Here is a 15,230-nt window from a genome sequence, read left to right on the forward strand (position 1 = left end):
CAGACACTGGACCTTTTTATTCAGGCAGCTGATATTTCTGCACTTGCTTCTTTCTCACAACTCAGATTTCTTCTTCATTTTGGCCCCATGAAAATTTTGCTCACTTGCAAGCCTCATCAAGCATTTAAAAGAATTTTATAAGCATTCTATTCAAGATTTTTAGCTGCTTTTTAATGAAAAAGGGTTTTCAGGACATCTGCTCTGCCAAATGACTGGAAATAGAATGTCAAACTACGCTTTGCTTTAACACTCTTCCATTTTCTGGATGCTTTTAGCTAATTCGAATCAAAATCTTACTCCTTCCCCATAAACCAAACATTACTCCTGTGCCATTCAAGCAAGGAACTTGACCAATGAGTGGCATTCCAGACCTCTAGGAAGGTGACAGTGCAGTTCTGTACCATTTCCCCCCAACCTCTCACTTGTTTTTTTCTTTATTTGTAAAACATATTTTGCTGTGTCTGTCTCCTGTATGTTCAACCTGTACTGATTTCCCAAAATTACAATCAATGAATGAATACAGAAATATACTTTCTCCTTCAGCACCAGTCGGTTTGGATAAACAAAGTAATTTTACAGCACCAAAGCAACAATAGAGATAATGAAAAACAGCATAGTTTCAAACAAAGACGTGTTTGGTTCCTGTGGAGGCCAGGGGAAGGGAGCAGCACAAAGGAGACGGCTCCTGGCTTCCACCTTGAAGGTCAAGCAGAAGTTCATTGGACAACTAAGAATAGCAAGAGAAGGCATCATTGTACCCAAAGAGAAGAGTCTGGGTAACACAACGGGGCATATAGCAACCTGGTGGGGGGAGCTGTGAGTGGTAATGGTGTAGGGCTGACTCAGGGACTTCAGGGAACACGTGAAGTTAGGGGAGATAGGTGAAAGGCAATAAATAGAAAACTTTGAGTGGCATGCGTAGATGTTTAGACAGTATCCCAGGGGCATGTAGCTTCCTAGAAGGCTTTGAACAAGAGAGTAACACGGTCAATACTCATTTTACAAAGGTGACTGGAAATACTTATATAGTTTACTTTCCTGCACACAAGAAATCCTTCAGGTTTAAGTAATCATATTTCCTTGAGGAGGCTGAGCCTTCTTGAGTCATCTGGACAAAAGAGAAAAAGCCCGTAGCACATTGTCATATTAACTTGCTGCTCTCGAGTTTCTGTCATAGCTCTGTGATCCTGAGCATTTACAACTGTGTGAGCAAGTGGTTTCTTCTATGCCTGGCTCTTTGTATTCATAGTATATAACACAGAATGGATACTCGTAGGTGTCTGTGTGCTGAAAGACTGAATGGGTCAAAAAAGTACATACTTTTAGTGGTTAAATAACTTGTTAAACAAAAAAAAATTACTGATATTTTGGGGAAACAGGTCCCATTTTCTGTTGGGTCCATATTTAAAATATGATTTGAATACTGAAACTACCAGACAGTGAACACCTATTGTAGAATGATCTCTGCCCTCAGGATGATCAGTATAAATGATCAGCCAATCCTGTGAATCAGTGCTGTGTAATAATCATGATAGAGACGTGGAGAGAATGGGAGGGGAGGTCCTCAAACCCATCCAGAGTGGAGCAACTGCTGAGAGTGACAGGGACTACATTCAGATGCACGCAGTCCCTGAACTCAATCATAAATAAGACCTGAGGGTTAAAATTTTGCCCCATTATCAGTACATAATTAAGTGTGATGATGATTAGGAATGGGTCTCTAAGCCATCTTAATTCTGGAGGAAGAATGGCAGCCTGAGTTCTCTATCAAAATGCTCGTGATAAGGTGACTTGCTCCCATGCTTACTAGAAATGTGTGTATAGACAAGTTGATTTACCTAAACTGATAAAACAAGATGCTCATACTTAATATGATTCAATTTTGAAATAGGAAAAATCTACATGAAAACATTTTAAAATATACATTTTAATGTAACATGTTATTAGTATACGAAGTTTGAATTAGAAAAAGTGTATCATTTAAAATGTACTAGGGGATTTAGCTCAGTGTCATAAGAGCCTGCCTGGCAAGCTCAAGTTCCTGAGTTCTAGCCCCAGTACTGCAAAAAAAAAAAAAAAAAAAAATTGGGCTGGGGATTTAGCTCAGCAGCAGAAGCACCTGCCTGGCAAGTGTGAGGTCGTGAGTTCAATCCCCGGTACCACAAAAAAAAAAATGTACTTAGGGCATTTTATTTGTATACCATATTGCAGACTTATTTCTTTGTCATTTTTCATTATTAAAATAAATATCATAACTCACCATGATATGTAAGTGTTTTCAAAGGCATTTAAATCTCAACCACTTGCAAAAATTTCAAATATTTTCATTTAAGGAATTTGTTCACGTAATTTGACATAAAATAAAACCTACTGTAGGACTTATAAATAGTATGCATTTTATACACTTACAAACAAGAAACAATATGTGAAAATGCAGAGGTCTCTAGTAAAATGCTCCCCAGACGACTAACAGAGATAAGCACTGTGGACCCATGTTTTACGATGACCTCCTAAACAGTCCTTGTTCTACTTAGAGTCACAGTGCAGATTAACTATGTAACAACAATCTTTAGTTGCATAAGAATTGTGTTCTCTCTTTTTTATGAAACTAAAAGACTGCCTATGTAAAGTTTCCATAGAAGTATTTCTCTTTCCTCTTTGCAAATGTAACTGTGACACAAATGACTGGTTTGCTTTGAGATATATATATATCAAATATATATATGTATCTCAGAGAATATATATATTCTCTGAGATACATGAGGAAGGAGTGCTTAGGGCTGCATCAAACTAGAGGATAAATAATCTTTCAAAAGAACAAGATTGAGAGCCAGTGTTGATAAGATGATTTTTTTCATGTAAAGCCACAAATCTATATCTTACGCAGATTTTTCTAATTCTAAACAAAACTAATCCAAGCATTGTGAATAGTATGGGTCAAATTCAGCCTTCAGTCTGCTGGCTTCCAATCTCTCAAATATATCCTATTCTACATTTTTTTAATTCAGAAAAACAATGTCCTAATCCTGTCTCTGCTATTTCCTAAACTCAGTTAAAACTCAGTTAAAAACTTTGGCCACTGTGGTGCAGGCCCCTCAGCATAGTGTTTACTGGAGCTGAGCAGAAGTGAGTGACCAGCACAAGGCCCTCTTCCCTGTAGTGACCCCTGCTCCAACTCACTGGCCCAGAAACGATGTAAACTGGGCTGCCAGTTCCTTTGCATCTTTTAATATAGCACAGATTTTGTCTGGCATGATGTATTCTGAGATCCATTTATAAGTCCACACTAGTAGGCTGAAGGAGGTGGGATCTGATGTTCACAGGAAATGGCAATGGAAAAAAACCCACCTCAAGAAAAACAGAGCTTTCCCAGCACAGGCAAACATCTTTCTTTTTCACCCCATCCAGGCTGCATGCCTAATGGACAGTGCTGTCCCCAGCCAGGCTAGGTCTTCGGCCCTCAGTTTGCTGGCCTGCATGAGAGTCATCTCTGAAAATGCCCCACAGACACACCTAGAAATGTGCTTTAGTAATCTGCCAGGCATATTTTAGTCCAGTCAAATTGATAATCAAAATTATTGTCATAACTACTCTGCTTTCTATTTTTTCCCAAATACAGACTTCTAATGTATTACAAAATAATACTTATTCACTACATGTACTGCTTTGTAATTATCTACCCTCATTAGTATATAAGCCTATGAGAGCAGGGATATTTGTGTTTGTAAAATTCTGAGCACCTGGAACAGTTCACAGTACAATGGATACTTGTAAAGTATAGGTAAAGTAAAATAAATTAACTCCTATGTCAATTTACCTCTGACTATATACAAACTGTAATGTGCTAGCTAGAGATACAATGCATTACTTTATCCATATAAATGTAGCAAATAAAGTCTGCATCATTAGTATAAAAATATACTAGATGGCTCTTTTTTGTTCTTGATCAGTCTGTCACTTCTTCACACTTCTGTTACTTGGACAACATTCTAAATAGTTTTCCTGCCTCCCATCTTATCAATACCTTCCTCTTTATCAATTCTACATATAACCTAAAATAGATTTAAATATTCATAATGCCTCAGAATCTTCCAATGAGTACTAACAATCAAGCAACAAAGCCACAACCTGGAATGTAAGGTCTTTCAGAATCCAGTCTATTCAAGGAAGTCTCTTGTCACCAAAAATCACTCCCTCCTTTAGGATATGATATATTCATCCTGTTTGGGGTGCTCAATACAAAAAACATTTTAAACAAGAAAAGTAGACAAAGTGCAGTTTGAGAAAATGTTTTACAATTAAGCTGTGGTTTTACGTGATACTTTATAGTTATTACTGTGAGACATCAGCCCTACCAGCCACTTTCTTGATGTGCAAATATATAATGTCATACTTTGGTAAACTATCATTCTAGTAGAGTGACAAGTATCATACAAGGAGAGTAAAAGACACAGAAATCTTAAGTGGACCGCCCAGTGAGCTCTGTTCTCCCCTTATTTCTACAGGGAGCCCCGCAAGGTAGTCCTGCACAAAGGCTCCACTGGCCTGGGCTTCAACATTGTGGGTGGCGAAGATGGAGAAGGTATTTTTGTATCCTTCATTCTAGCCGGTGGACCAGCAGACCTGAGTGGGGAGCTCCAGAGAGGAGACCAGATCCTATCGGTAAGTAGTTCTCTTTAGTCTCCGTTCCTTCCACGATTGTCTGGTTTCCACAAAAACTCAGAGACCTGGTAGCTCAGGGCTTGGTTTCTCATTATGTTAATCACGGCCCTCAGATCTGCACTTACAGTTCAGCACATTATGGTTTCAGATGCAGTGTAGTTTAGTACTAAAGGGCTTGGTGCTTGTTCTATTTAATTCCTTCAGTTAAAAGTAACGCTACCAATATTTTCTTTTAGATTTTCTGAGACATATTTACATTCAGAACACTGAGAATCATGCCTTTTTAGAATGGAATATTATTTCATAAAAATAAAAAATTTTCCCATACTTGTGACCATACTCTTAAAGATAACACCTTTACAATGTGTAAAGTTTGGTAGATATAACCATATAAAAAATGCTTAAAATAATGATGTACATAGTTTCCTAATGATAATAAGTGCTGCAACATTTACCTAAGTTCAAGAATTACCAGCAATAATTTATTAAGCACCCATTAAGTCTCCTTTAGTGATGTAGGACTAACATACAAAAAATGTACATATATAATATGTACAACTTCCATTACCACAATTATGTCATGTTCATATCCAAAAGTTTCCCCTGGTGCTCTTAATCTGTTACCGTGTGTGTGTGTGTGTGTGTGTGTGTGTGTGTGTGTGTGTGTGTAAGAATACTTACATAAGGGGCTGTGGATTTAGCTCAGCGGCATAAGCACCTGCCTTGCAAGCAGGTGGTCGTGTGTTCGATCCCCAGTACCAATAAAAAGAAAAAAGGGAAAAAAAACTAATATCTAACCTTTTAACAAAATTGTAAGTATACACTACAATATTGTTAATCATATATAAACTCTACACTATTGTTAATCATATAGAAACACAATAGATCTCCATTACTTTATCATTTTGATTAACTATAAAAGTAATTTTCAGCTCTCACAATCACCCTGAAATATATTGCTTCATGGTCAGGCTAAGAAAATAAAGTTCCAAGAGGTTAACTAATTTGTCAAAGTTTAGTTGACTAATATGTACAATTAATGCATATTTGTAAAACTTTGCCTTAAGAATATGTCCATTGTTTAAATATATATATATATATATATATATATATATATATATATATATATCAGATAACCAGGCATGGTGGTGCTTGCCTGTAATCCCAGTACTCCGGAGACTGAGGTGGGCAAATCGTTGATAGTTCGAGACCAGTCTAGGTTACAAAGTGAGTTCAAGGCCAGCCTGAACTGCATAGCAAGACCCTGTCTCAAAAAAGAACAATAAAAAATATATATGTATATGATAATTATTTTATGTTTATATATATGTATGTATGTATGTATCTCAGATAAGCACATATGAAGAGCTATTGGATAGTTTGGACTGGTCCTACTTGGGATAGTCTTGGACTCGATCAGCATTTCCCAGAACGCTGAAACAGCGGGATTGTAGTATGTTGCTACTGTAAAAGGTTCCTTGGTGTACCAAGTTCCTTCATTAAAGAATTCCAGAACTCATCTGTTTATCTGCACCCACTGGGATCTTTGGGAGTCAGAGAATGTATATTGTTTTCCTAAATGCATTTGACTACCTACACCTTATATAAGCAGTACTTCACAGGATACCAGTAGTGGGAAGTGCTTAAGTATTTTTATAGTTCCCATAACTGACCATTTCCTACACATTCTCGCCTACACAGAACAGGGAATCTTGCCTTCACAGAACCGGAAACTGACCTTTTAGTACGTTTTAATGTTAGGAGCGCCATCTAGTGTCCTCTTATTGCCTAAACCCATTGCCTGGCAAGCTGAGCTAGAACCCATCTTGGGTTTCTGAGATCTCTCTGGCCTCCCGTGCTCCCCACCAGAACTCTAGTACTAAAGCAATTAAAACGCTGAAAGATTTTTTAAAAATGAATCATCACCTTATGCTACATTTTACACATACTGTGAGTGGTCTTTTCACTCTAATTTCTCCTTAATGTATTTTGTCTCAGGGATTTGTTGTAGAAAGAAATTCAATAACTGAACAGCTTTCTTGAGGTGCTCATCGGGGAAAATTTAGGGAATCCAGCATGCAGTCCCATTAACTAGCGGACAGCTTCCTCGGGCATCCTTCCTGCAGAGCAAAAGATAGAAATATTTTTGTTATTATTTGTTTCCATACTTTGTTATGAAAAAATGCAGAAAACAGCACTTACAAGTAATAGCTCTAGAAAGATTGTTTCCTGTTTCTCCAAGCAATATGAGTTTATTCACTCCTCAGGAGTCTTAAAAAAAGATTGCCCACGTTGCCTTGCTAATTCCAAAGTCCCATGTGGATGGACTTGAGGTATTTAACTGAAGGGATTGCAAGGCGTGTGGAGGAGGATGTGTGACTCGAAGAGAAATTCTGGGCTATTGAGGTAAAGGCAGACAGAAATCATTAATTTTCACATTAGGATTCAAATTGCGCTTTGGGTTTTTATTATTGTATTTTATTTTATTAGTACATGTTGGCAGTACATGATGTTTACGTTCATCCTAAGGAGTGGGTACACACAATGTATCTTGATTTTTTAATCCCTTTTATCTCCCACACATCTCCCTTGGTCTCTAAGTTCCCACTCCTGTTTGTTGTTCTTTTTTTTAGTGATGTTTGCAACATATATCGTTTACATTTATTGTGGCTAGTTGGTGCCTGCACCTGACATCTTAAATTGTTTTACACCCTTTTCCTTCATACACTCATAATCTCTTGGTCCCCTTCCTATTTGCAAAAGATCTATCTCTCTGTTTTCTTTTATGAATCTTTTATTTTGCCCTTGATTTCTACTATGGATAACTCAAATGAGAGAAACCATATTATATTTATTTAAGCTTGTGTGTCTGATTTATTTCACTTAACATTATGTTTTCAAGGTGGATCTTTCTGCCTACAAATGTCTTGTTTGTCTTTGTTTGTGGCTGAGTAATATTCCATTATGTATACATATCACATTTCTTTATCCATTCATCTGCTGATTGACATATTGACTGCTTACAAGATTTATCTGTTATTATTTGTGCTGCTACGCACACTGATATGCATATAGCACTGTATATAGGAAGAAGAGGAGGAGGAGAAATAACTGGATCTCATAGAATTTCTACCTTAAGATTTTTGAGAAATCTCCATACTTATTTCCATAATGGTTATATTAGTTTAAAGTTCCCCTTTTCACCACAGGCATGTCACCATTTTTATTATTTGATTTCTGATGATTTTTATTTTTGACATAAAATGAAATATTAATGTTTAATAGTATTTTTCTTTTTCTTTTCTTTCTTTCTTTCTTTCTTTTTTTTTTTTTTTTTTTTTTTTTTTTTGTCTATTTTAGTTTACACTGGCATTGAGCTCACTTTGTAGTCCAGGCTGGTCTTGAACTCACAGTGCTCCTCCTGCCTCAGCTTCCCACGTGCTGGAATTAGAGGCATGTGCCACCATGCCCGGCTCAATAGTATTTTCTTAATGGCCAGAGACATTGAGCAATTTCTCATGTTTCTTGGCTATTCTTCTCCTGAGAAGTGTCCCTGTATTTCAGTTGTCCGTACTCTGGTTCGGTCTTTTACTGAGAGGAATGCTTTTTTTGAGCTCTTTTTTTGAGCTGTAGATTTTACTCTTCTGTCTGAGAAGCAGCTGGAAAAATCTTTTTCACATTCTGTGGACTGTCTCTTCATTCCTTTGTTTCCGTTGCTGTGCATAAGCATTTTAATTTAATATAATCGTGCTTGTTTATTCTTGCTCTTATTTCTTGTGTAATTGAAGTTCTGTTTAGAAAGCTCTCCCCTATACCAATTCAAGAGTTTTACCTATTTTTTTTATCTTCCAGGAGGTTAAATGTTTGTTTCAATATTGAGATCTTTGATCCACACTGATTTTAGCTGAGTACATGGTGAGAGATATGGGTCCAGCTCCAATCTGCATATGGCCAGCCAGTTTTCCCAGCACTATATGCTAATGAATCTATCCTTCTTCCAACTTACACCGTGACCCCTTCTGAATATCTTTAGCGTTGTTTTTGGATCCTCTGGGCTGTTCCACTGAGACATACATCTGTTTTTGTTAGTTTTGTAATAAGTTGAAGTCAAATACTGTGATGCCTCTTGCTTTGCTCATATTGCCTAGGATAGCTTTTGCTCTTCTAGGTCTGTTCTGATTCTATATGACTGTAGAATTGTTTTCTTTTGTTCTGCAAGGAATAGTGGAGGTGTTTTGATTGGGATTATGTGTGTTAAATCTATATATCAGTTTTGGAAATATGACCATTCTGACAATTCTGGTTCTGTTAATATATTAACAGAAGTATCTTTCCATTTTCTGATGTCCTCTTTAATCTCCTTTTCCAGATTACTATAGTTTTCACTGTAGAAGTCTTTCGCTTCATTTGTTAGGTTAATTCCTAGGTATTTAATTTTTTTTTGATGCTACTGTGAATACTGTTTTCTTTCTTTTTTAGTGAATTTGATTATTGACCTGCAGGAACCCTATTAATTTTGTGTGTTGAATTTCTAACTTGCTGCATTGCTGAATTCAGTTATTAATTCTAGGAGTCTTTTGGTAGAATTTTTGATCTTCTATGTAGAGGATTGAGTCATTTGCAAATAAAGATAATTTGATTTCTTCCTTTTGTATATGTATCTCTTATTCTTTTCTCTTGCCTGAGAGCTCTAGCTAATGTTTTGAGTACAGTGTTGAACAGAAGTGGTGGTAAGAGGCATCCTTGTCTTGTTCCTGATTTTAGAGAGTTAGATTTTAGTTTTTCCCATTTAATATGATGTTAGTTGTTGGTTTCTCATAGTTTGTATCAGATACAAATAAGGTTTTTCTGTACCTATTTTCTTCAGGCTTTTTAAAATCACGAATGGGTGTTGGATTTTGTCAAAAGTTTTGTCTACATCCATTGATACAAACATGTAGTATTTGTCCCACCTTCTGTTTATGTGATGTTTTATATTTACTAACTTGTGTATGTTGTCATCCTGGCAACCCTGGGATGAAACCCACTTGGTTATGATATATAATCCTTTTGATAATTCATTGCATTCTATTTACCAATATCTTGAGAATTTTTGTATCTGCGTTCATTAAGAGATTGGCATTTGATCTTCTTTATTAGCCAGGTCTTTGGTTTTGGAGTCAGAGTGATGCTGGCTTCCAGAAATGAGTTTGGAAGCACTCCTTTGCTTTGAATGTCATTGAACAGTCTGAGGAACACTGGTGGTGTAATGATCTTACAGGTCTTGTAGAATTCAGCAGTGAACTTATCATGTCCTGGGTTTTTCTTAGTACATTTTTTATTACTGTTTCAATTTTAATCTGTGTTACTGTTTGTTAAGAATTTTGACTTCTGGTTTAGTTTTAATAATTTATATCAGTCTAAGAATCTGTCTATTTCTTCCAAATTTTCCAGTTTGTTGGAATATAATTTTTCATAGTAGTTACTATCTTCCCTCCAGTCTCTCCTCATCTTTAAAGTCAGCAGTAATTCTAATGGGTTTACCTTTATACATGATTTTTTTTAAAAAAAAGATTAAGGTTAAAGAGAACATAACAACACAGGTCAGAACAGAACAATTTAAACAACATAGTGTTTCACCGCAAGATAACCCGACATAACAGTAGCTACCGTAGTGTCTCTTTCCTTGAAATATTTGAGTATATCTTCATACATTAGAGTATCAAACATAACAAGACAGTAACCTTTATACGTGACTTTTTTTTGTTGGACATTTGGAATTTTGACTGAAATGCCTCATTTTTCATCATATTTGATTGGTGTTGTGTAAACTTCACTTATCTGATAAGTTGAAGTATTTCTTCATACAGGGGAAATTTTCTATTATAATTTCACTAAATAATTTTTTATTGCATGCGTGCTGTCTTCTAGCTCCTAACTGCAGTTAGCCGTAGGTTGGTCTTCTTAGTATCACCTAGATGCTGTTGCATGAATTGCTTATCTTTATATTGGTTATATCGGCAATTTGTGGATTCTATACAATTTTTATATCCCATATTTCTATCTGATTCCTTTTGGTGAAGTCTATATCTTGAATAAATTTTTCATCCATGTTTTGAACCATTTTGATCAGCTCTTGCAATGGTTTGAAACATTTGTTTCTCTGATATTCACGTTGGTGATTTAGCATGATAAATCCTTAAGCTTTTGAGTCAGTTGCTCTTTGAATTCCCTACATTTCTTTACCTCTTTATTCAATTTATGAATTTCCACTACCTGGTGTTTCTTTTTCTCTATCTTGGTGCCCCCTAGATCTGCCTTGGGAGAATTGGAAAATCTTGGAACCTTTGGTTACTTTGTTTTCCAATGTTCTTGAAAAAGGAATATATATATATATATGTTGGTGTTGGTGTTGAAGGTTAAGGTCAAGTAGAATGAGGACATGCTGTTACTGATACAAAGTTTTTTTTAGTTAGAATCTCCCTTCTAGGAATATATTCACAGCTTTATTTGTTCAGTAATAGTGTTCACTCCTTAAACTATTTAAGTGGTTTGGACCATCACTGTGTTGTGAAGAGAGAATTACTAGTAATTATAACAGCGTCAACAGATTTGATCAGATATCCCCTTATACACGTTAAACCTTGTTGTTATACTACCCTTTATCGGTACAGCCTATACTATATTATACTGTCATTAGTAGTTACTCTGAGATCTGGAAGACAAGGGAAGAGATGGAGGAGTGTAAGTCCGTAGGAGAATTGGTAGATAGGAGAAATAATATTTGATTTTAAAAATTCAGTTGGGGTCAGATTCTGTTAGAGGTCTAGTGTAGTTGGAGTTAAGGGTTAATGTTGAGGGTTTTAAGAAGATATTGGTGGGGGAGGGGTGGGGTGAGTGCTGTGTCACTTGGGATTGAGGGAGGCTACAAAGTTGTAAGACCTCATCTATTTGCATGCAAGAGAAGACAAGGAGTCACATAAGATAGGGAAAAGCAAACATAAGAATGAAAAAGAAAGGACAAAAAGTTGATACAAGAAATGATGGGATGGATGACTGAGAGTAGATCATAGGGGGAAAAACTTGAAAAGATGAAATTTTAAAAGTGGGAGAAACAAGTAAGAAATAAAGTAATATTGCTACAGAAGCTAGAATGAAAGAAAAGGAATAGGAAGGAGAGGGATAACAGCTAAATTAAGGCAAAAAGAAGATGAAAAATGAAAGAAAAACAACATTCATTGGGGCTCCAGATCAAATATCTAACACGAGAACATACATGTACTCCACGCCACTGCCACGCTGTAAGGTTGACTGTCTACACAGTTCCCGTCTTTGTTGGAGATGGGGGTGCACACCTGAAATCCCAGCATTCAGGAGGCTGAGGAAGGAGAATCAAGGCCAGCCTGGGCCACATAAGCAAGTTCAAGGCCAGACTGCATTATATAGGGAGACCTTGTCTCAAAAATAAAAATAAGTTGAAAATGTAAAAACTATAACAAAGAAACAAAAATAGCTTCTTGTTTTAGCTGCATTCTGATTGCAGGCAGCCTCACAGTTTTTCTTTTCCCTTGGACTCAAATCCTAAGCAAAGCCAGTCTCAAAACCTAACTCCTGTCAGCCAGCAGGCAGAGCAGGGTGCAGTCCCTGAAAAGCTTGATTTAGACTTTTTACCCCCAAGCGTGTTGGTGGGCTTAGCTGGGGGCACTGGGTGGGCGCGTCCCGCATGCACAGTGGGCTCAGTGGGCAGATGCGCTGTCCACTTGTTCATCCTCTCACTACGCAGCGTCCAGGGACAGGAAGGGCAAAGCAGGCCTCCTTTGCCCAGCATGAGCACCCACCGGGGAGGTTCTGTAGAGCTGTAGCATTCCCCAGTGTTTGGAGGAAGGTGCTGAGAACTGGCCAGTGCAGGCAGCATCTCCAGGAACCCAGCACCTCTCACGATGACTGTTCCTAGAGGACCAAGGGAGTGGGTGGTGGAGGCCAGCCCCGGCAGTGCTGCTTCCCTTCTGCAGATATCCTGATTTGGGCTTCATCAATAGGTACCTTTCAGATTAATTTTCTGTTTCAGGGTGTAAGTCCCTCCCTCCTTTCAGAATACCTTTGTTTACACTGAATCTTCTCTGAGTAACTCTGAGGCAACTCCCTCTCTAGTCAATCATGTTGGAAGTGTCGTTGTTGATTCAGAAAGAGTAAAAGTGAGTCCTGGCTCATGCAGGTGTTTCAAAACTTCTCAAATTACCTTTCTCAAGCTATCTTCATATATAGAGACATGCAGGAGAGAAAGACTATTCGCCAGGCCTTGTTGTCAAGCTATTTAGATGGAATGTTGGCTGAGGGGGTAGCTTCATGCCCTTACATAGCATATATGAGACCTTGAGTTTGATTACCGTAACACCCCAAAAAGTGGGCTATGAATACTGCATACACTGTTCACCACCTTAGCATACTGATGGGCCACTCTTACAATCTTACCTTAGCAAACAACTCTAAATCTCTCCTGGTGCTCTGCTACCCCTTCCCCAAAAGAAAGAGGTCTCAAATTTAATTCCCTGAAGTCATCATTTTAAAACCTACAAACCCCCACCATCCCCTCCATTCACCCTACAGTATCTGCCATATCTTCTTCTCTGGCTATGGCTCCCAGTCCCAAGCAAAAACCTTTTAGAGTTCTCAGTGCTGAAGTTTTTTGATTGAGAAACCCACTCTCAGTGTTTCTCAAAAACCCCAGCCTGCTCTGAAATTCCAGAGCGGACCTAAGGCCAGTTTAAAGGTAGGGGCAAGAGCCACCTCCACAGCTCTATGCAACCTTTTGTCTTGTCCCCCAAAGAACAATGCTTTTAACCAGAAACTTTACAAAATCTGTCACCTAAGCATCACCTTCAGCTTTTCTTCTCTCATCCTCAGAAACATGGAATTTTCTAAACTCCAGCTAAACCTGCCCCCAGGAACAAGTGTCAGTACAGCTTTAGTCAACCCCAATCAGTGGAGCATTTCTTCTGCACCACCTACAAAAAAATAAAAAAATAAAAGAATACAAGTCCCTCAGACCAACACTAGCTCAAACCTAGTAGCATACTTTCCCAAATTCAAATGATTCATCTCCTGCATTCAGATTAAGGGTGACTTCAATTTTTCCTTTAAAAAACTTGGTTGACCTGCTTTTTATATACATCTTTGTAACACAAAGGCTCATTTATAACTTTGCTCAAAAGAAAAACAATACTTGCAGATGAGAATAGTATCTTTAACCTGAGATACATTAACAACATATACAACATGTCCATCCCTATCTTACCACCTGCTCTTTTCAGGATTTCATAAATTCTGAGGTCCCTTGTTAGCCAAGGTATGCTTCAGCAACTCTGCAGGGAAATTTAATCAAATGGAGCTGGCACTAGCTTTAAAGTGTAAAGACTTCTCACCTGACTCTAACCAGTTCATTGGAGGTTTCTGGTCCAAAGCCATGGGGAGCCTGTCCCCTAGACACTCCCAGCATGTTTGGCACAGGCATCTTCTCTCTCTGCCCAAACCTACGATTCTAGGTACCATCTCTTTGGTCTCTGGCTTTTTCCTCTCTTAATTGCGGTGCCCAGCTAAACTTCTCCATTCCTTACTGGATTTGTCTTCCTGCCCAACTCAGAACCCACAGCTCCCTGATCATAGAGTCACCTCAAACAGGAGGATCACCTCAAACAGGAGTGGCCAATGACAAGGCTCCAGGGGAGAGATGCTTCATCAGCCTTGACTTCAGAGCTCGTGTCAGGCTGACCCCTGAGCTGCATGTCCTTTGGTCCCTTTTCTGTTGCTATAACTGAACACCACACACTGGGTAAATTACAGGAGGAGAGCTTGTTTAGGTTACTGTCTTGGAAGCTAGAAGTGCAAGACCACAATGTCCATGTCTAGTGATGGCTTTTTGCTGCATCATAATATGGTGGAAGGCACCACCCTCAAGATCTCTTCTAATCCTATTCACTTTTCAAAAGACCCCATCTCCAAATACCATTAACATACGGGGTTGGGTTTCCAGTACATGAACTCTGAGGGACACATTCAAACCATAGCAGCCTGGATGTGCCCTAACAGTTCTTTATTCCTGTCACATATAACCTTCTAATTTCTGAAAAAGAGCAAGCCTTTAAAAGAAGCGTATCTGATTATGTCTTTTCTATACTTTCCTTAAAACTTCTCAGTGACTTTCTCCTATTATTGTTTAACATTTTTAACAGGGCCAACAAGATTTAAAAGCCCTAGCCTCCACCCATCCTTCCTCTGCTTTCACTTATCCATCAGCTACCCTGGCTTTAGGATTTTATTCAAAATATTTAGCCCATTGGCCTATCACTGGACTGGCATACACAGAGACTTACTGTACTTGACAGCTCACAGTTGTTTAAAAAAAAAAAGAAAATAGAAAGGAGAGATGGGAGGGGAGGGGAAGGGAGGAGAGGGGAGGGGAGGGGAGGGGAGGGGAGGGGAGGGGAGGAGAGGAGAGGAGAGGAGAGGAGAGGAGAGGAGAGGAGAGGAGAGGAGAGGAGAGGAGAGGAGAGGAGAGGAAAAAGGAAAGGAAAGAAGTTATATTGAGCAGA

The 15,230-nt window shown here is 38.2% G+C and overlaps 1 protein-coding gene across 26 annotated transcripts in view; it reads left to right on the forward strand.

The window, feature by feature from the left end:
• Dlg2 (discs large MAGUK scaffold protein 2) overlaps positions 1-15,230 on the forward strand; it is a 1,893,126-nt gene that overhangs the window by 1,561,375 nt on the left and 316,521 nt on the right. For all 26 annotated transcript variants that reach the window (XM_063256338.1, XM_063256340.1, XM_063256341.1 and 23 more), the window contains one exon: positions 4,506-4,662. In XM_063256338.1, the coding sequence (XP_063112408.1) occupies positions 4,506-4,662 (157 nt within the window). The remainder of the gene's footprint in view (positions 1-4,505; positions 4,663-15,230) is intronic.

Source organism: Cavia porcellus, unplaced genomic scaffold, assembly GCF_034190915.1.
Source record: "Cavia porcellus strain 051 isolate PalLab524CR breed Dunkin Hartley unplaced genomic scaffold, mCavPor4.1 scaffold_9, whole genome shotgun sequence".
Taxonomy (NCBI): Eukaryota; Metazoa; Chordata; class Mammalia; order Rodentia; family Caviidae; genus Cavia; species Cavia porcellus.